This window comes from Mesocricetus auratus, unplaced genomic scaffold (assembly GCF_017639785.1).
Source record: "Mesocricetus auratus isolate SY011 unplaced genomic scaffold, BCM_Maur_2.0 Super-Scaffold_100014, whole genome shotgun sequence".
NCBI lineage: Eukaryota > Metazoa > Chordata > Mammalia > Rodentia > Cricetidae > Mesocricetus > Mesocricetus auratus.
The window spans coordinates 15,972,852-15,991,997 of NW_024429197.1; the positions used below are offsets into that span (position 1 = coordinate 15,972,852).

A 19,146-nucleotide genomic window follows, 5' to 3' on the forward strand; every position below is an offset into this window, starting at 1 on the left:
TTGCCAGATTTTTTTTTTAATGAGACAAAGCTGTCCTTCCTACAACTTGCTATGTATGTGAGGATGGTGTCAAACTTCCCATCCTCTTGCTGCTGAGTGCTGGGTTTATGCAGTGTCAGGGGTCAGACTTAGAACTTTCATGAATGCTAGGAAAATACTCCACTAGCTGAGCTATACCTATTCCCCTCACCCACTCACTCACTAAGAACTTTTAAAAACACAAATCACTATGGAGGCTGAGGCAGGAGGATGCTAATGCAAGAAGAGCCCGAATTAAGACACTATATTAAATGAAAACAAAACAAACCAACAACAAAATTTAACCTCCCTGCTTCCATCATGTGACTCCTCTGCTTCTGAACCTTAAATGAAATCTGGAAAATAACAAAGAAGGTAAAAAGAGTAGCTTGTTTCCAAAGTTAATCCTTCCCTATGTTATTTTTGGTTATGGCATTTTATCACAGCAACAGAAAAGTAACTCATAGAAGCAAACAGACAAATCTGATTCTAGATGGTGGGAATACAGCAGATCAGGGCTTGGAAAAGTACACCTTTGTTTTGTACATAAAGTTTTATTTGAAACGAACTTGCCCATATATTTTCTGTGGCTACTGGGGCACTGGATCAGCAGAGGTGACAGACACTCCAGTTGCAACAGAGACCATCCAATATGCAAAGTCTAAAATACTCACTATCTAAAATTATATAAGTGTTTGCTGACTTCAGCAGAATGGCTTCCTTATGTTTTCTTGTATTTAACATTCCACAAAAATCAAATTATTTAAATAACTTGAGAAAAGTTCACATTAACATTTTCAGAGAAACAAAAAAATTCTGAAACTGTCATACCATACAAGCATTATACTTTTATAGCCTAAAACGGAATCAACCAGAGCTGTTTGGTAACAGGTTTTTAAAATATTTTTAAATTTATTTTTATGTGTATGGGTGTTTTACTTGCATGTATGATTATGTACCACATGCAAACCTAGTACCCATGGAGGCCAGAGAGGCCAGAAGATGACATCAGATTCCCTGGAACTTGAATTAGAGATTGTTTTGAGCTGCTGTGTGGGTGCTGGGAATTAAATCCGGGTCCTCTGGAAAAGCAGTCACTGCTCTTAACTGCTAAAGCTATCTCTCCAGCCCCCAGTGACACAGTTTAAATGACAGGTGAATTACAGAAATACTCCACATGAGGAAAACATATATAGGGCAACTGTACTAAATGAGGTATATATTCTTAAAAACCTGAATAATTCAAAACTAGCATAATTCAGGACTAATTGTTCCACATACATAAAGTAGAAGGATGACTTCTCAGAGCACACAAATTTATAACCAGTACTGTAGATTGTTAGAAATTATATAGAATATTTTTATAAATACATGTTAATAATACTTATTAATTATACACAATAATATCTTACTTGTACAAGTACATTTAATGACATAATTATTAATGGTACAAGTGATTAATCACGTAATTTAAAATGATTTAGTGTACAACATGTAATATATCAATGTGTACAAGTTAATTTAATGACTTTCATTAATGACTACACTGTCTAAAAATAATTAGATAGTGTCATCCCCCAACATGATAAATACTAGGAGAGTTAGGAGGACTAAAATGGACAAGCTACCTTTCTACAACAGTGACTCCAGGCAAGACTTCTATTAAAGACTGACAGGAATGTGCTCTGACTCCCTGACTAAGGATCTTTGATACATACACAGATATATTTCCCATCTTTTGCTTTTTCACTGTGGAACAGCAACCCATATTTGGATTATTACCTTCAAAAATAATAACTGCGGGCTGGAGAGGTTAGCTCAGAGGTTAAGAGCACTGCCTGCTCTTCCAAAGGTCCTGAGTTCAATTCCCAGCACCTAAATGGTGTGGCTCACAACCTTCTGTAATGAGATCTGGTGCCCTCTTCTGGCCTAAAAACATACATGCAGGCAGAACACTATATACATAATAAATAAGTCTTTTTAAAAATATATGAAATAAAATAATAATTGTTGCTGGACATGGTGGTGCATACCTTTAATCCCAAAGGCAGGTAGATCTCTAAAGTTTGAGGCCGGCCTGGTCTACAGAGTGAGTTCCAGGACAGCCAGGACTGTTAGACAGAGAAACCCTGTCTCAAAAAATAAAAACAAACAAAAAGTAATTGCTGACATAATATGGTCGAATGTGACAGCAGATACAGCTTGTCTACTCATTTATATATCAAAACCTCACTGGGCTTTAAACCCAGAAAGACCACTAAGACTTATGATAAAACTTCTACCTCACTGTCACCTCCTATCTTCTAAAACGTATTTATTATTATTTTTGTTTGTGTATATGATAAGGGGACATGGAGTATCACCATGCACATGTGAAGACCAGAAGACAACTTTGTGGAGCCGGTTCTCTCCTTATACCTTTGCATGGGTCGGAGGATCAAACTTATGTGGTCAAGTTTGTGTGGCAAGCGCCTTTACCTGCTGAGCCATTTTGATGTTCTACCTATTTTCATTTTATCAGAAATAATTCATGCTGGAATTGCCACAGTTTTTTCCACTTATTCTATTATACTTGCCTGGCTACAATTTTTCTAAACTAGGCAAGTAGTTTGCCTAATTTACTATGCTACTTTGGAGTTTTAAGTATTACCTCTCCTACTGTGCAGGATGCATTTTCCTAGTTTAACAGCACCTAGATACCACAGCAGTGGTTTGGTCATCTTGTAGGTTTTCATCATCTCTAACATCTGTTCCAAAGACATTAAATGTGGGACACATTTTCAGCCCTAGCAACACCATTTCACAGTACTTGAATGATATTGTTACATAAGAAAAGATTTTTTTAAGCCAGGTGGTAATGGCATACACCTTTAATCCCAACACTCAGGAAGCAGTGGTCTACAGAGTTAGTTCCAGACAGCCAGGGCTCCACAGACTAATCCTGTCTCAAAACCCACTCCCATGCAAAAGACTTTTAATTATATCAAGAGCAAATGGTCACCAAAATCATTAAGTCAAGAGCTAACACAGTATATGTTAGATCAAACATGTGATACTGGTGAAGGATGATGGGAATTTAATTCTCCTGCTGAAGTGATGATTGACACTGAACTACAACAGCACAGCCTGTGATGCTTATGGCCTGCTCAATCTGAAATTATTCATGCTTTGAAATTATTTTTAAATGAGGGGAAATTTTCACATTTTTCAAATTTGAGACAAAGTGAGAGATTAAGTAAATGTGCACTTTGCATTACTTTCAGCCTCACACAGTGCAAAATTACAATGACACCACTGAACTTTCCAAAGAGGAAAAATAAGCAGCCAGGAGTTAGCAAGCACTTAAACAAATAAAGGAACCTTAATACAAACTGTAAGACAAATCAAGAGTACATCTTATTAATGATGTAGGGTCCAACAATACGACTCAAACATAAAATGTGTTACCACTCAACCTTTTGAAAAGAATAAGCTACAAACAGAAAAGTACTTGTGTAGTGTATGTGCATACGTATGTCTATTTATTAGGTTATAAGCAAAATGAAAACCCAAGTAAGTGGGGGATTATCAGTTTACATATGGAAAATAAAACTCACATTTCCAATGATCTTTGCTGCCTCTTTAGGACCTGCACCTGTGAGAAATCAAAACACACATTATTATTTCTACAATATACATAAGTAAACACTGAAACTGGTATTCATTTTTTTTCTTACAAAGGTAGGTTAGAATCTGGATGAAAATTTCTCAAAAAAAAAAAAATCCAAAGAAACACCTGTGGTGTCTGGAAAAGGTAAGGATTCCCTACTTTGGAATGCCTGGCAACAAAGAAGCAAGGACTGGGGGTTGGGCAGACGGCTAAGTGGGTAAAGAGCTTGGTGTACAAGCATAAGGCCATATGTTCAAACACCCAGGTCCATGTTTAAAAACAGAACACCAGGCGTGTCTCTACATCTGTGAGTCTGGCTGATCAGGAGGATCCTACAGTTCACTGACATTTCAGAGTTAGCCAAGCAGTGAACTACAGATTCAGAGAGACCCTGTCTTAAAAACTAAGATGGATTCAGTAGGTTAAGATGCTTGCCACTCAAACCTGAGAACCCGAGCTTCATCCTCAGAGCCCAAGAAGGAGAGGACAGAACTGACTCCCAATAACTGTCCTCCACAAACAAGGCCTGGCACGTGCTTGCCCACACTCGTGCACATATCACACACACACACACACACACACACACACACACACACACACACACAGCTGGGCAGGTGTTTTAAAATTTTCAAATTCTTTTGTTAATTTATTTTAATTTATGTATGAGTGTTTTATCTGCAGGTAATGTATGTGCACCACACGTATGCCTCATGCCTATGGAACCCAAAGGAGGACATGAGATCCCCTGAAACTGGAGTTACAGTCAGAGCCTCCATGTAACTCCTGAGAGCTGTACCCAGGACCTCTGAAAGAGCAGCAGGCACTCTTAACTGCTGAGCCATCTCTCAGCCCATTGGAATCCTTTAAAAAATAACTATATAGGCCTTTCCTTTCCAACTGATCCCTCTTCATTTACTAGCCACTCACCCCACATAGTGGGGGCGTATTTCCTCATATAATATAAAGAAAGGTATTGCGACTTGGGAGGCAGAGGCAGGTGGATCTCTGTGAGTTCGAGGCCAGCCTGGTCTACAAAGTGAGTTCCAGGACAGCCTCCAAAACCACAGAGAAACCCTGTCTCGAAAAACCAAAGGAAAAAAAAAAAAAAAAAAAAGAAAGGTATTGCGAATAAGAACTCTTAGACTAGGCAATACTTGCCTCTTAGCCAAATGCCTCATACCTGTTAAATCACTGTTAGTGTTCGTGGTAGGCTGGAAAGCAGGTAGTTTTGCCAACGATATCACATTGGTTATAACTGGAGTTGTAGCAATCCTTGGAGAAGGGAGTGCCGTCAAAGCAGTTTGTGCCTTAGGAATAATTACTGATACTGACTTTGGGAGCAAAAGTACTAAAAAAGTGTAATGATACAGATTAGCATTGCCCCTGCACAAGGAAGACATAAAAATTCATGAACTGTTGCATAAAATTAAGAAAATAAATTCTGATTAAAATAAACAATAAAAACAGTGCAAATACAAGGGTTACACACAGAAGTAAAATTATTTAACAAGTATATTTTCAGGAAGGAATACAAAGTTCTAACTCTGTGTAATGTTAACTTGGGTTATTGCTGGAAAGTCAGTGTTCACTGGAACTTTGTCCAAAAAAATCTAATAATTTTAACATCTAACAGGTAAAATGCCAGGTATTGGGATTAACTGGGAGTTTCTATTAGGGAGTTTCTATTAGTGGGTGTAAGACCCTACACTTAAGCTTGTTTAAAATAAAACTTTTACATGGCAATTTTTATAAGTCAATGAGGCAGCTATCCCTCCATGTAACACTGGCTTTTCTCCTGCATAAAAATAATAGATTTCAAAGCCAGGCAGTGGTGGTGCACGCCTTTAGTTCCAGCACTCTGGAGGCAGAGGCACTTGGATCTCTGTGAGTTCGAGACCAGCCTGGTCTATAAGAGCTAGTTCCAGGACAGCCTCCAAAGCCACAGAGAAACCCTGTCTCAAAAAATAAATAAATAAATAATAGGTTTCATTTTCATACTGTTTATCATTATATTTTACTAATATTCATGCTAATTACACTCATTGCTCCTTGTCCCCATTCTCCCTGCAGTAGTTCCCCTTCTAGTTTACACACATATGAAACAAACCAAACAATATTTGTCTTTCTTTTTCCCTCCCATTTTCTGATCCCTTCCTCTCCTGACACAGTCTCCAATTGGTTAACCTCAACTATATTACAAAATGAAGATTCTACTAACAACCTACTAGTCCTAGGGAAGGGTTGGCTAACACAAAAGTTTAAAATAGACATATATAAAGGGAGCACAAGGTAAGTAAGAGCCAGACTTTGAGAAGCAAAAGTAGGTGGATTCTGTCAATCTGTCAATCAAGTGGACCTTGAGGATCGGATTAGAAGCTGTATCAAGTGTTTCTGACTCAGGAAGTATTCCTCCCATCTATTCTTCTGAATTTTCTGAACACATTTACTGTCCTACTTGTACAGTTATTTTATTTTTTCAGGAAAAACTTTGATACCCATGAAGAACTGTTCTACTTTATTTTTTTCTGAAATAATTAATGTGCTTCTCCCTTTTTCTTTTTTTTTAGCTACAAGCAAGATCTGCATCAAATTCTATACCAGCCACAGCAACCATATTAACACACTTACAACCTCTCCCGTTGTTTCCCTCTTTTTAATTTTTATTTCTAATTATAACTGAGTAGTATGGATCCCTTAGTATAAGTTGCATATATTCACACTAAGTTTAATAAAAAGCAATTGAACTTTCCTATAAAACAAATATTTATTTATTTATTAACTTGTTGGTTTATGACAGCAAAAAAGCATCAGAATTAATTTTCTCTCAAGGACTGTGTGATGGCCTTTTGTCATTTTGACACAGCTAGGGTCATCAGGGAACCTCGATACAAAAAAATACCTACATCAGAATACTCTGTAGGCAAATCTGTGGGGCATTTTCTTGATTAATGATTCATACGGGCACTGTGACTCCTGAGCAGAGGTGGTCCTGGGTTGTATAAAAAGCAAGCTGAGGGAGCAATGGAGAACAAGCCAGTAAGCAGTACTGTTCTACAGTGTGTTCAGTTCCTGCCTCCAGGTTCCTGCCTTGAGCTCCTGCCCTCAGTGATGAATGTGACCTAAGAGATGGGAGATGAAATAAATCCATTCCTCTCCCAGTTGCTTTTGGTCACAGTGTAATAGCAAACTAACTAGAACAGACTGTCATTAAGGAGCCCTAAAGAAAATTTTAAGCAAGTCCAGGCTATATGAATGCACTGAAACTTTGTTTTATTATAGTAATTTGACTGTGTATGCTGACAGTATCTCCTAGCACTGACTTAAAGAGCTCAGTAACCAAGTTTAATTTTACCTTTTTTGTGAACTGGGTCATTCACACTATAGTGATGGCAAAACTTCAAGACACAAAACAGGTTACAGAAGTATTTGATGTTTCCTCGCCATTTCAAAGATTCACTTAGCTTACCCTGACGTTTGCAACCATCACATTTGGCTGTCTGAGGAGCAAAAGACAAGGAAGAATTAAAATTATAAAAAAGTAATATTAACCCTAAACCAGAGACACTATGAAAAACGGTTTATGAGTTTAGTGAGATTACAAAATGGAAAGTTTCTCCTTAAAATATTGTACTTAAAAACAGATTTTATGCCGGGGAGTGGTGGCGCATGCCTTTAATCCCAGCACTCGGGAGGCAGAGGCAGGCGGATCTCTGTGAGTTCAAGGCCCAGCTGGACCGACAAAACAATACAGAGAAACCCTGTCTTGTAAAACAAAAAACAAAAAAACAAACAAAAACAAAAAAAGCAGATTTTATTATTTGTTCCATATAAGACATCCTAAAAACTGACTTTTTTAAAGTTGCTCTTTTTGTTTCCAAAATTACTAATGAAGGAATATAAAGATAAGTTGTATTTTGTAAGAGTAAGAAGGAATATACAGAAAAGAGTATGAGTTTTGGAGTTACAAAGACAGATTCACTCAACAAATATTTAATTAAGCACCCTTAAGCACTATGATTGGTTCTTCACTATATACATTTAACAGACTTTGAAGATTCCCCATGGAAGGCCTTACCCTTCCTGGGGAGCAGAGGGGCAGTGGAGTGGAGAGGGGGGCTGAGGGGGAAGGGGAGGAGGAGAGGGAGAGGGAGCTAGGATTGGCATGTCAAGCAAGCTTGTTTCTAATTTAAATTAAAGAAAAAGAAAATTGCATTTAGGAGTGAAGTAGTTAAGTAATTATTGATTTCACTAGAGAGCTATGGGTACAGTGTAGTTGTCATCCACTAGTTTCTCACAGACATGCTACTAGTAACCTCTCTGGACTACATTCTTCGTATTTATAAGCTGGCAGTAATATACCTAACTCTCAGGACTGACCCTGAGAATAAACAAAACAACAATGAAGGAGCACCAGATTTATATTACTGCCCATTTAATTATACCCTCACTGTATGCCTTTCAAAAATAGGAACGTAGGTAAGTTTGTTACTTGACCTATGAAGGGAGGACAAGATCTGACTTTAAATTCCTCAGAGTAACCTGATTTAGAGAACCACTTAAGACAACATTATGTAAATTTCTAACCTAAAAGTTACAAACAAGGTCAACATACTTTATAAGAAAGAGAGGATTTTAAAAAGAGCACACATATACTTAATCAACAAAATGCCAAGTTAGAGATAGAGCTCAGTGGTAGAACATTTGCCTAGCAGGCATGAAGTCCTAAATTCAAGCCCCAATATCAGGATGGGGTGGGGAAAGGAACCTCTAGAAATCCTAAACTCTAAACACATTTTTCCACATAATGTGAATATATTTTAAATTGAAAATGATTAGCACTTTGTTCAGAAAGACAAAGAACACGTCCTATTTACCTGATAAAACAGAGCTGTAAATTTGGACATGCATTCTTCACCACAGAAAACTTGCAACCTGCCTTCCAGTTGACTTTCCACAAAATTTGCAGATGTCTGTAAACAGTAACTGCACATCTTACAGCAGTTTGCCCATCTTTCTGCAAAGTCTTGAGCAGAGAGGGACTTGCAAACTAACCGCCAGAAAGGATGAAAGGAAAAGACATACATTAGCTCCAAAGGGTAAACGACTGTCTGCAGTGTTTCAGCTGACTTCGAGCCAGGTGTGACAGGACAGGCCTGTAAGTCCAGCATCTGGGAGGTGAAGGCAGAAGGATCAGAAACTCCAGGGCAGTCTAAATTACAGGTCAAGTTCAAGGCCAGACTGAACTACTTGAGATCCTGACTTAAAAAAAAAAAGGCTGAAGAGATCGCTCAACAGTTAAAGTCTCTTTCAAAAGATGTGGGTTTGGGTTCCTGACATAATTATTTGCCTCTATATGATAGGATAATCTCCATATTCACAAAACAAAAATTAACATTTATCTAAATATTAAATCACCCATATCCAGAAATATCAGAGGTATAAGTTTCTTAAGCCAATAGTAACAATGGCTTAAATCCACACATTACAAATAGGTAGAACAGGGGCTGGAGAGATGGCTCAGAGGTTAAGAGCACTGGCTATTCTTCCAGAAGTGCTGAGTTCAATCCCCAGCAACCACATGGTGGCTCACAACCATCTGTAATGAGATCTGGTACCCTCTTCTGGTGTGCAGAGAGACATGCAGACAGAACACCATATACATAATAAATAAATAAATCTTAAAAAAAAAAAACAAATAGGTAGAACAAAAAATAAAAAAAATCTGATGTCTTAGCTAAACTTACAAGATTATTTTCTATTCATGCCATTGATTAGCTTATAGTTTTTTGTTTGCTGAGATTACTGCAATGCTTAAAAGGACAAATCTTAAAGTGCAGTAAGTATAAACAATATAAACTCAACTTTTGACGAGTGTCCAAGTAATGCTTCATAAGAAAAAAGGGTTTTTCAGGTTTAGTTTGGTTTTTGGAGACAGGGTTTCTCTGTGTAACAGTCCTGACTATCCTAGAACTCCATTCTGTAGACCAAGCTGGCCTCTGAACACAGAGATCCTATGCCTCCCAAGTGCTGGGATTAAAGGAGCATACTACTACTGCCCAGCAAAAGAAAAGTTTTTGAAAGGCAAAAATCATGACTATGAACTCTACTACATACTGTTTGAGTAATACTGAAATTTTTTTACCTTCACTACAGAATGGCTTGTCAACCCCTGAGAACCGCACAATGTCCTTTATGATTTTATAAATCTTACAGTAGTCACACAATGCCATAACTTTATTTTTCCTTTTGTATTCTTCAGAGCAAACCTTGCCACAAAACAGAAACATTCTACCCTGCAAAAACAAGTAACAACAAATGTCATTAAGGGGCTGGAGACATGGCTCACTGGTTAAGTGTGTACCCATTTTAGGTTGCTCACAACTGCCTATAATTCTAGCTACAAGGAGATCCAAGGCCTGTGGCCTCAACAGGCATTTGTAATCACAAGTATATATCAACACACACACACACACACACACACACATACAATTAAAAATAAATCTTTTTTTAAATCTAATTAAACTGCAACTTTCTCTTTTTTATTTTTATGAATTAATTTATTTATTTTGTTTTGTTGTTTTTGTTTTTTGAGACAGTCTGTGTCTGTGTAACAGCCCTAGCTGTCCTGGAACTAGCTCTGTAGACCAGGCTGGCCTGGAACTCACAGAGATCCACCTGCCTCTGCCTCCCGAGTGCTGGGATTAAAGGCATGCGCCATCACCACCCAGCTTCTGCAACTTTCTCTTTAAAAAGTCTTTTTCCAGACTAGTGAGATGGCTCAGCAGGTAAAGACACCCACTACTGCCAAGCCTAACAATCTAAATTCCATCCCAGGTCCCACACGACACAAGGAAAGAACCAACTCTTACAAACTGTGTCCCACATGCATGCCACATCTGAGAATACACAAATATGTATTAAGTCAGCACAACCTAAGGAACTATGGAAGATGAAAACCAGAAATGTATCTCACTGGATACTTTACCCATTTTTCTTTCATGCTGTCTCTTTACCTTGTAGAAAAGCAGCTCTGGTTTCCTGGCAAACAGATGGTTACAATGCTGGCACTTGAGTCTCATGAATGAATGGTTCAAAGCAATCTGCTGGGACTGCTTAGCAAGAGTCTCCAGAGCAGCTGCAGCAGGCCTGCTGATGGGGCTACTGAAGGAGGAGACAGGGGTACCTTTTCCAGCTGACGCTGTAGACTGCAAAGGTGTGTTCGTCACCTCTTGGCCCAGAGATACGGGCACCGATGAAGAATTTGTTCCCTCTGGCTTGTTAAATACATTCTGAATGAATACAAAGTAAGATTTTACCAAATAAGAAATAATGTAACTTAATTGTTATAATTTTCTTTTCAATAAATTCATTCCACAAACTTTTTTTAAATTTCACTTTTAACAGAAAGAATTTCAGTGGCATATCTTCCAGAACACAAGGGTTAAAAAAACAAAACACTCAAAGATGATGGACTAGAACAAACGATTTCTGCATATTTCCCCATGCCTTTATAAGCCCTACACATATTCCCAACCAACTCCTGTTGGCTAGTGTGTGACAGTGGGTGTGAATACACTAGGCGTCCTTCTCCCACCCAGAAAAACCAAGAAACTCTTGACTCTGTTACTGCAGAGAGGGGTTAGAAATGGAATAAGGGAGCTATAATTCCACTCCAAAAATCATTAAGTTTCTAACCTAGGACACAAGGGGCACATGAGCCCTAACAAGCTTTTTTCTTCCCCATACCACCTCTCAAACCACATTCTAGCTTCTATTCTTTTAAAAAAGAGAGAACAGAATGATGAAGTGGCACACATCTACAACCCCAACACTTAGATCAGGAGTTCAAGGCCACCCTTGGCTACATATAAAATAGCAAGGCCAGCCTAGACTACAGTAGGAGACCTTGATTAAAAAGAAAGGGGGGAGCCGGGTGTTGGTGGCACACGCCTTTAATCCCAGCACTCCAGAGGGAGAGGCAGGCGGATCTCTGTGAGCTTGAGGCCAGCCTGGTCTACAGAGTGAGTTCCAGACAGCCTCCAAAGCCACAGAGAAACCCTGTCTTGAAAAAAAAGGGGGGGGGAGCCAAGGAGAGAAAGTGGGTAGAAAGGGTATTTGAAATAGGGACCCTAAAAGCCCAACAGTTGGGCTCAAACATTTGTATAAATGACCTTTGAAACATTGATTGAATAGACTGTGGGATTATTTTTTGTAAAAAACCTTGCATTCAAAATTTTATGACTAAACAGATATCACATGCTTGTAATCCCATAACTTGGGAGATAGAGACAGGATGGTTGCCTCATGTTTAAGGCCAGTCTGATCTTCTACATAGTGAGCTCTAGGCTCTTTGGGCTATGAACCAAGATTGTTTCAGAAAAGGAAGAAAGTGGGCTGGCAAGATGGCTCAGTCATGCCATCATGACATGTAAACACATGACAAATGTAATAGAAAACAGTATTAATTTTTTTACAACATTTTGCCATAGAGCAATGCCTCAGAGAACTAGTGAGACAAAATAGCACCTTACATCATACCTGGAAAGCCAACACACAGTTGGAGCTACAGAAACTGCAAATAGTTCCATCTGACATGGCTACGTGATACTGAGGGACTGCTGCGGTTTTACAACTATGACACAAAACCTGGAGACCTTAATGACAAAAAGCAAAAAACAATGAATGTTGTACACATACACAAATGATCCAAAAGTCTAGTAGTAGAAAACAATCAAATACTCAGCACAGACTCTCCTTATGTAGTTGGGGGGCTGGCTCCCAAACTTCCCCCAAGGATGCTCAAGAGCTACAGAACAGATACTCATATACACCTTACAGAATGGCACCACACAGTGTTTGTACATCATCCATGTACATTCTAAATATCTGCCCACAGATCATCTCTAGATTACTTATAATACCTCCAAAATGCAAATGCTATACAAATAGCTGATATACTGTACTACGTTGAGAAAAATAATTTTAAAAATCTCTATGATTAATTATATTCGCTGAAAGTTTTCGTCTTTTGTTGTTGCTGTTTTGAGAGAGGGATCTTAGTAGTAGTTCTGGCTGTCCTGGAACTCACTCTGTAGACCAGACTGGCCTCGAACTCACAGAGATCTGCCTGACTCTGCCTCCCAAGTGCTGGGATTAAAGGTGTGCATCACAATGCTTGGCATTTGCTAAGTAATTCTGAGGTGTTGTTGCTTGAAAGTAGAACCCATGAATATGGAAGGTCAACTAATTAGAACATAAAAAATACCATGGAACTTTACAGTAATCTCTAAATCTAACTGCAACAGGGTTGAAGAGATGGTTCAGAGGTTAAGAGCACTGGCTGTTCTTCCAGAAGTCCTGAGTTCAATTCCCAGCAACCACATGGCAGCTCACAACCATCTGTAATGAGATCTGGTGCCCTCTTCTGTCCTGCAGTCATGCAGGCAGGCAGAACACTGTATACATAATAAATAAATAAATCTTTAAAAAAAAAACCTAACTGCAACAGCTAACCTCAATCACCTCCTGCTCATCAAAACCTAACTTAAAGGACTAGAGAGATGGCTCAGTGGTTAAGAGCAATGGCTGCTCTTCTAGAAGACCTGGGTTAGATTCCCAACTCCCAAATGGTAGTTCACAAGAATCTGTAACTCCTGCTCCAGGGACACTGATGCCCTCTCCTGGCCTCCCCAGGCACCAGGCATGCACATGGTGCTCAGACATACATACAGACAAAACTGGCACATAAAATTCAATAATAAAAAAAAATTTACTTTTTGTTGTTTGTTTTGTTCTTGTTTTTTGAGACAGAGTTTCTCTGTGTAGCTCTGGCTGTCCTGGAACTCACTCTGTAGACCAGGCTGGCCTCGAACTCACAAAGAACCACCTGCCTCTGCCTCCTGAGTGCTGGGATTAAAGGTGTGTGCCACCATTGCCCAGCCACAATAAAATAATTTTAAAAAGGAAGAATAGCTTAAAACTTACTATTTTTTAGTTTTCCTACACAAGAAACCATAAAGTACATTCTACAGAAAAGAACGTCAGTGAAAATCTGTTTTCTTTTACTATCAGTTTTTCAAAAGTACATTAATCTTGGGTTTTTGGCCATATTAAACAAATTTAGTATATTAAAAACTTAGCCGGGCGGTGGTGGCGCACGCCTTTAATCCCAGCACTCGGGAGGCAGAGGCAGGCAGATCTCTGTGAGTTCGAGGCCGAGCTGGACTGACAGCCTCCAAAGCAATACAGAGAAACCCTGTCTCGTAAAAAAAAAAAAAAAATTAAGAACACCAATTATAATCATCTTTAATATGTTAATAAATCTATAAATTTATCAAATTTAATCATTACCTGAAGAAATAACTGTCTTAATTCTGTAAGCAGATAAGCAGTTAATAGAGCAGAAAAGCTCTGTTTTTCCTGGATCATTTGTAATCTCGTTCATTTCAGCAGATGGCTTCAATGAATTCCCCAAGGCATAGAGTGGCTTCTGGGACAAATTCTATTAGGATAGCAATAATATAAGATGTATTTAAGCATAAGTTCAAACATAATTACATCATTATTTCAGATAAGAAGGGCCAGAGCGATGGCTCAGTGGGTAAAGCGCTTGTTATGCAAAGCCGTGAGGAATGTAAATTCAGATTTCCAGATCCCACGTAAAGCCAGAGACAACAGTGTGCATATGTAATCCCAGTGCTCCTATGGTCAAAACTTCACAAGCCATCCTGACATACACAGTTTTAAACAAAAAGAGACCCTGCGTCAAACAAGGTAGAAGGAGCGGGCCAACACTGGTTGTTGTCCTCTGACATGTGCACATAAGCCACAGCTTGCACACTCATTTACTAATCACACTCACACACATGTGTACTCCTGAACATGCACAATCTACATACAGATTTTAAGAAGAAACAAACTCAACAATGAAAAAAATCAGGTGTGATATCTGAAGCAAAAAAATCAGGAGCCTACAACCAGTCTTAGCTACAAAACTGAAGAAAAACAGTAACAATTCAGTTAACAACAGAGCACACTCTATGTAATGAATAATGTACTGATAATCCAGGAAGCATAGAGCCATCCCCAGAACTGACCTGGATTCCAGTATAGGAAAGTTGATCACTCTTTTTTTTTTCTTTTTTGGTTTTTCAAGACAGGGTTTCTCTGTGGCTTTGGAGGCTGTCCTGAAACTAGCTCTTGTAGACCAGTCTGACCTCAAACTCACAGAGATCTGCCTGCCTCTGCCTCCCGAGTGCTGGGATTAAAGGCATGGGCCACCAACGCCCGGCTTGACCACTCTTACAGCTACCTAAATTGGGTGACTCTTCAGCAGGCAATAGAAATGATGCCTAAAATTCATAGGAAGAGATGCTTCAAAATCATCTCCTGATCAAGCTGAGTGTCACACTAAGTAGGGATAACTGTATAATGAACTACACAGTCTACTCATACTTTAACAAATAATGACCACCGCTTATATGGTATTGATTTCTGAATGATTACCATAAGCTAAACTCCATGGTAAGCAACCGTTAACTCTAAAACTGTCACTAACACAGCAGCCAATCTTTTAGTGAAGAAGTAAATGAGACGGAAATGTACGTTAGGAAGTTTCACACAATCCTCTTAGTAAAAATGAACCTCACAAATCTGGAATAATATAATACCAATCCCAAATTGGGAATGGAATGGATACTTAGGTTATATATTTTTAAAAAAGCATTAGTTATTTTCCTGTGATGATAGTAACTGGACGGCCAAAAGAGACAATTCCTGAAAAAAAATTCTTAATAATAAAAGTACATTTTCATCTGCTTCAAGGAATTAACAAAATCAAAAATGTGCTACGTAAAAGAATTGTGTGTTCATGTGCATGCAGGTGCATGAGTGTTATACACATGTATGCACATGTGTGTGGGAGTCAGGGATTAACCCTGGGTATCATTCAGGTGTCATTTACCCTTTTTTTCTTCTTGAGACATGGTCTCTCACTGGTCTAAAATTTGCAAAGTCAGTGAGCCCCAGAAACACACCTTGCTCCACCGGGATTGTAAGTGTACACCATCACAACCAGCTATAGGGATGGAATTCAAGTCCTCATGTCTGCAAGCACTCTACCAACTGAACTATCTCCTCAGTCCCTAAAAAAAGAATCAGTATCATTTACATCCTTTATAAGAACTTAAAAAAAAAAAAAGAGGCTAGGATGATGGTTCAATGGTTAAAGCACTTGCCACACAGAAAAAAGTATTAGAGTTCAAATTCCTACAACTCACATAAATGCCAAATAGGTTTGGTGGGCCCTACTTGTAATCCCAGCATTTAAGGTGGAGATGACATATCCAGGATGGCTAAAAGACTAGCTGGATTGGGGAGTTCTGAGTTCAACTGAGAGACCTTGCCTCAATGAAGAAGGTACAAAGCAACTGATGAAGACTCCTAACATCCACCTGAGACTCATACACACATGCCCCTATACATATATGCACACACACAAAGAATAAAAAGAAATCTCAACCAGTAATTATTAAAACTGAAACATATAATATTCAACCAAACTATTATTTCTTACAGTACATAATAAGTACCTAAAGTATTACAATAGAATGATGGTACCAAACCAATTAAGAACTCATTCCAAAATACATCTTAAAAGAAAAAAAAGTTGCCGAATGGTGGTGGCTCACGTCTTTAATCCCAGCACTCAGGGAGACAGAGGCAGCCTGCTCTGCAAGAGCTAGTTCCAGGACAGCCTCCAAAGCCACAGAGAAACCCTGCCTTGGAAGAAAGAAAGAAACAAAGTTTCCTTAATAATCAGTTTTTGGCTTTTAACTCTTTCTCACTGGTTCATCTATAGTTCATCTATAAGGAGTTTTCACCATTAATATTTCACAAAATAAATCATTTGTAAGTTCTGAGCCATGAATAAAATTTAAGATTTTTTTTTTTCGAGACAGGGTTTCTCTGTATTGTTTTGGAAGCTATCCTGGAATTCACTCTGTAGACCAGGCTGGCCTCAAACTCCCAGAGATCTGCCTGCCTCTGCCTCCCGAGTGCTAGGATTAAAGGCATGTGCCACCAACACCCGGCGATAAAATTTGAGAATTTTTTAAAGTGGTCTATTTCATCTTAATCACATCACTGTACAACCAGCCCTATGTGGAGTCTGTCCCCTTTCCCTGGAGAGAAGATCACATCAGGATAAATGGGGAAACTCCCACCTTCACTCCGCAGCTCACCCTTGCACAACAAGCTCAGGAGAAAGCCCACATGCTCCACAACAGGAATCCACACCTGCTTGTACACCATCAGGGCAGGAAGGTCAGAGCTACCCTAACGATAGCTCCTCAGTTCTCACAACAGTTCACAGTGAGGTTGTTTGTTATGTGAGACTCTGAAAATCTTGGGGGATAAAAAAAGGAAGAAGTGGAGGAAGAAAGAAAGGAAGGAAGGGAAAGAAAGAGAAAGGAAGAAAGACGATCAGTCTAAATGTGACACAAAGTCTTTGTCATATCCCCCAAGACAGGGTCTCACTATGCAGCCCTGGCTGTCCTGGAATTCACTTTGTAGACCAGGCTGGCCTCGAACTCAGAGATTCAGCTGCCTCTGCTTCCCAAGTGCTAGAAATAAAGGTGTGTGCTACCATACCTGGCTTTGATAATTAATTTCAAATCCAATTTATATATCAGATACACAGATCCAAAATAAGCAGAGCCATGTAAAAGAAATCTCTGATTTTAGCCAGGCGTGGTGGCATTATAATCTCTGCCCTTGGGAGGTTGAAACAGGAAGATGGCCTCAAGGTTGAGGCCAGTCTTAATTACATAAGACACTGGGGAGAGGAGAGAGGGGACAGGGGAGGAGGAGAGTAGTATCATCTCTGACCAGAATGCCAATGAAAGTGAAACATAACATACACTTACATCAGTGACCTTCTGACACATCCTGCACTTAGTGGAAACACCACTGGTATATACAGTAAGAACAGGCTTCTTTAGTTCATAGGAAGATAGGCATAACTGGCTGCAGAAATCTTTGCCAGAAGAAGAATCTTCAACTTTGGTTGTGATCACATCCATTGGATTTAAAATGTCTCTAAAAACAAATAAAAAAGACAAATGTGCCACGATTCTACCTTCTTCCTCTCTGGGAGCTAAAATGTTATTTTAGCTAGGAGTAACTATTGCATAGTAGGAAAATACCTGCATAAATCATCTAAAATACTGTACTGATGATGGTTTCTCTTACTTCCCAGTTAAATGACTAGGAGTGAAGCAATTCTTGTCTCTACTATCTCACATGCAAAGTAAGGTTTATACTATCTAATGTGAGCATTTGTACAAGAACTGTATTTAACAAACTAGACTTCCAGCTCTCTGTTAGATTCAGTGAGAGTAGACTCAGTGCCCATCCCACAACTCCAGACCACAGAGCATGTGTCTTCAATTCAATGGCTGTCAATTGTAGAATTATGACAGATTATAAATGAATTTTGTGTAATTTTCAAGATGAACTATGAGAAATTAATATAAAAAATTAGCATGCTATATAAATCTTAGCTATGTGTTGAAGGAATATAACACAAATAATCTAGCAGTTCTGTGAGATTTCTTTACCAACTGAGGCATTTCCCTAGCCCACATACCTTTATTATTCACAACTATTGATGGTAAGCTATGAAAGGAAAATAAAAATTATCTAAATTTTCTAAAATTCACCTAACTTTAAAAATACATGTGCTTCTACAGGGAGTGGAGGTCCAATAGCACTTGAGAGAGCAAAGGCAGGAGGATTCAGAGTTCAAGGTTGGGGACTAGATAAATGTCTCAGTGATTAAGAGCAATGGTTTCTTCCAGAAGACCTGGGTTCAATTCCTGTCGCCTACATGGCAACTCAAAATGGTCTGTAACTCCAGTTCCAGAGGATCCAACATTCTCATATAAACATACATGCAGGCAAAACACTAAAATATCATTAAAAAAAATAGTTTAAGGTCATCCCCAGCTACATACAGAGTTCAAAGCCAGTCTGAGCTACATCACACCCTGTCTCACCAAACAATCATAAAACACTGGTGAAATAAACACTTGCCACCAAATCTGATAACCTAAGTTGAATGAATGGGACAGTAGAGCCACCTCCTACAGATCTCATGCAAGATAGATAAATAAATATAAATCAACCAAACATCAAATATGTGCTTGCAAACAAATAAAGTATGTTTTTTCAATAAAAACAGTAAATTATACTTAGCTAGATGTAATGGCACATATCTATAATTCCAATACTTGAGAGGTAGGGGCAATGAGGAACATGATTTTAAAATCAGATACGTAAGCCAGTCCAAGGCCAGGCCAGGGTACATGAAAACTTGTCTCAAAAACAGACAAAAAAAAAAAAACACCTGGGCTAGAGAAATGGCTCATGGTTAAGAACACTAGATGGTCTTCCAAAGGACCCAGGTTTGATTCCTAGGC

At 38.8% G+C, this 19,146-nt stretch overlaps 1 protein-coding gene and 1 pseudogene across 5 annotated transcripts in view; one reads left to right on the forward strand and one right to left on the reverse strand.

Moving 5' to 3' along the window:
- Positions 1–19,146, reverse strand: part of Zmym6 (zinc finger MYM-type containing 6) — a 38,414-nt gene that overhangs the window by 9,061 nt on the left and 10,207 nt on the right. For 4 of the 5 annotated variants that reach the window (XM_013120225.3, XM_021232758.2, XM_005079459.4 and 1 more), the window contains exons 5-13: positions 17,593–17,764; positions 14,018–14,168; positions 12,206–12,321; positions 10,681–10,956; positions 9,810–9,960; positions 8,542–8,714; positions 7,020–7,164; positions 4,848–5,015; positions 3,615–3,652 (exon numbers count right to left, since the gene is read on the reverse strand). In XM_013120225.3, coding sequence (XP_012975679.1) covers positions 3,615–3,652; positions 4,848–5,015; positions 7,020–7,164; positions 8,542–8,714; positions 9,810–9,960; positions 10,681–10,956; positions 12,206–12,321; positions 14,018–14,168; positions 17,593–17,764 — 1,390 coding nt within the window. Of the gene's footprint in view, positions 1–3,614; positions 3,653–4,847; positions 5,016–7,019; positions 7,165–8,541; positions 8,715–9,809; positions 9,961–10,680; positions 10,957–12,205; positions 12,322–14,017; positions 14,169–16,890; positions 17,072–17,592; positions 17,765–19,146 lie in introns of those variants that run through there. The other variant, XM_040756606.1, reaches the window with a different exon arrangement.
- LOC121144233 lies at positions 4,999–5,095 on the forward strand (annotated as a pseudogene).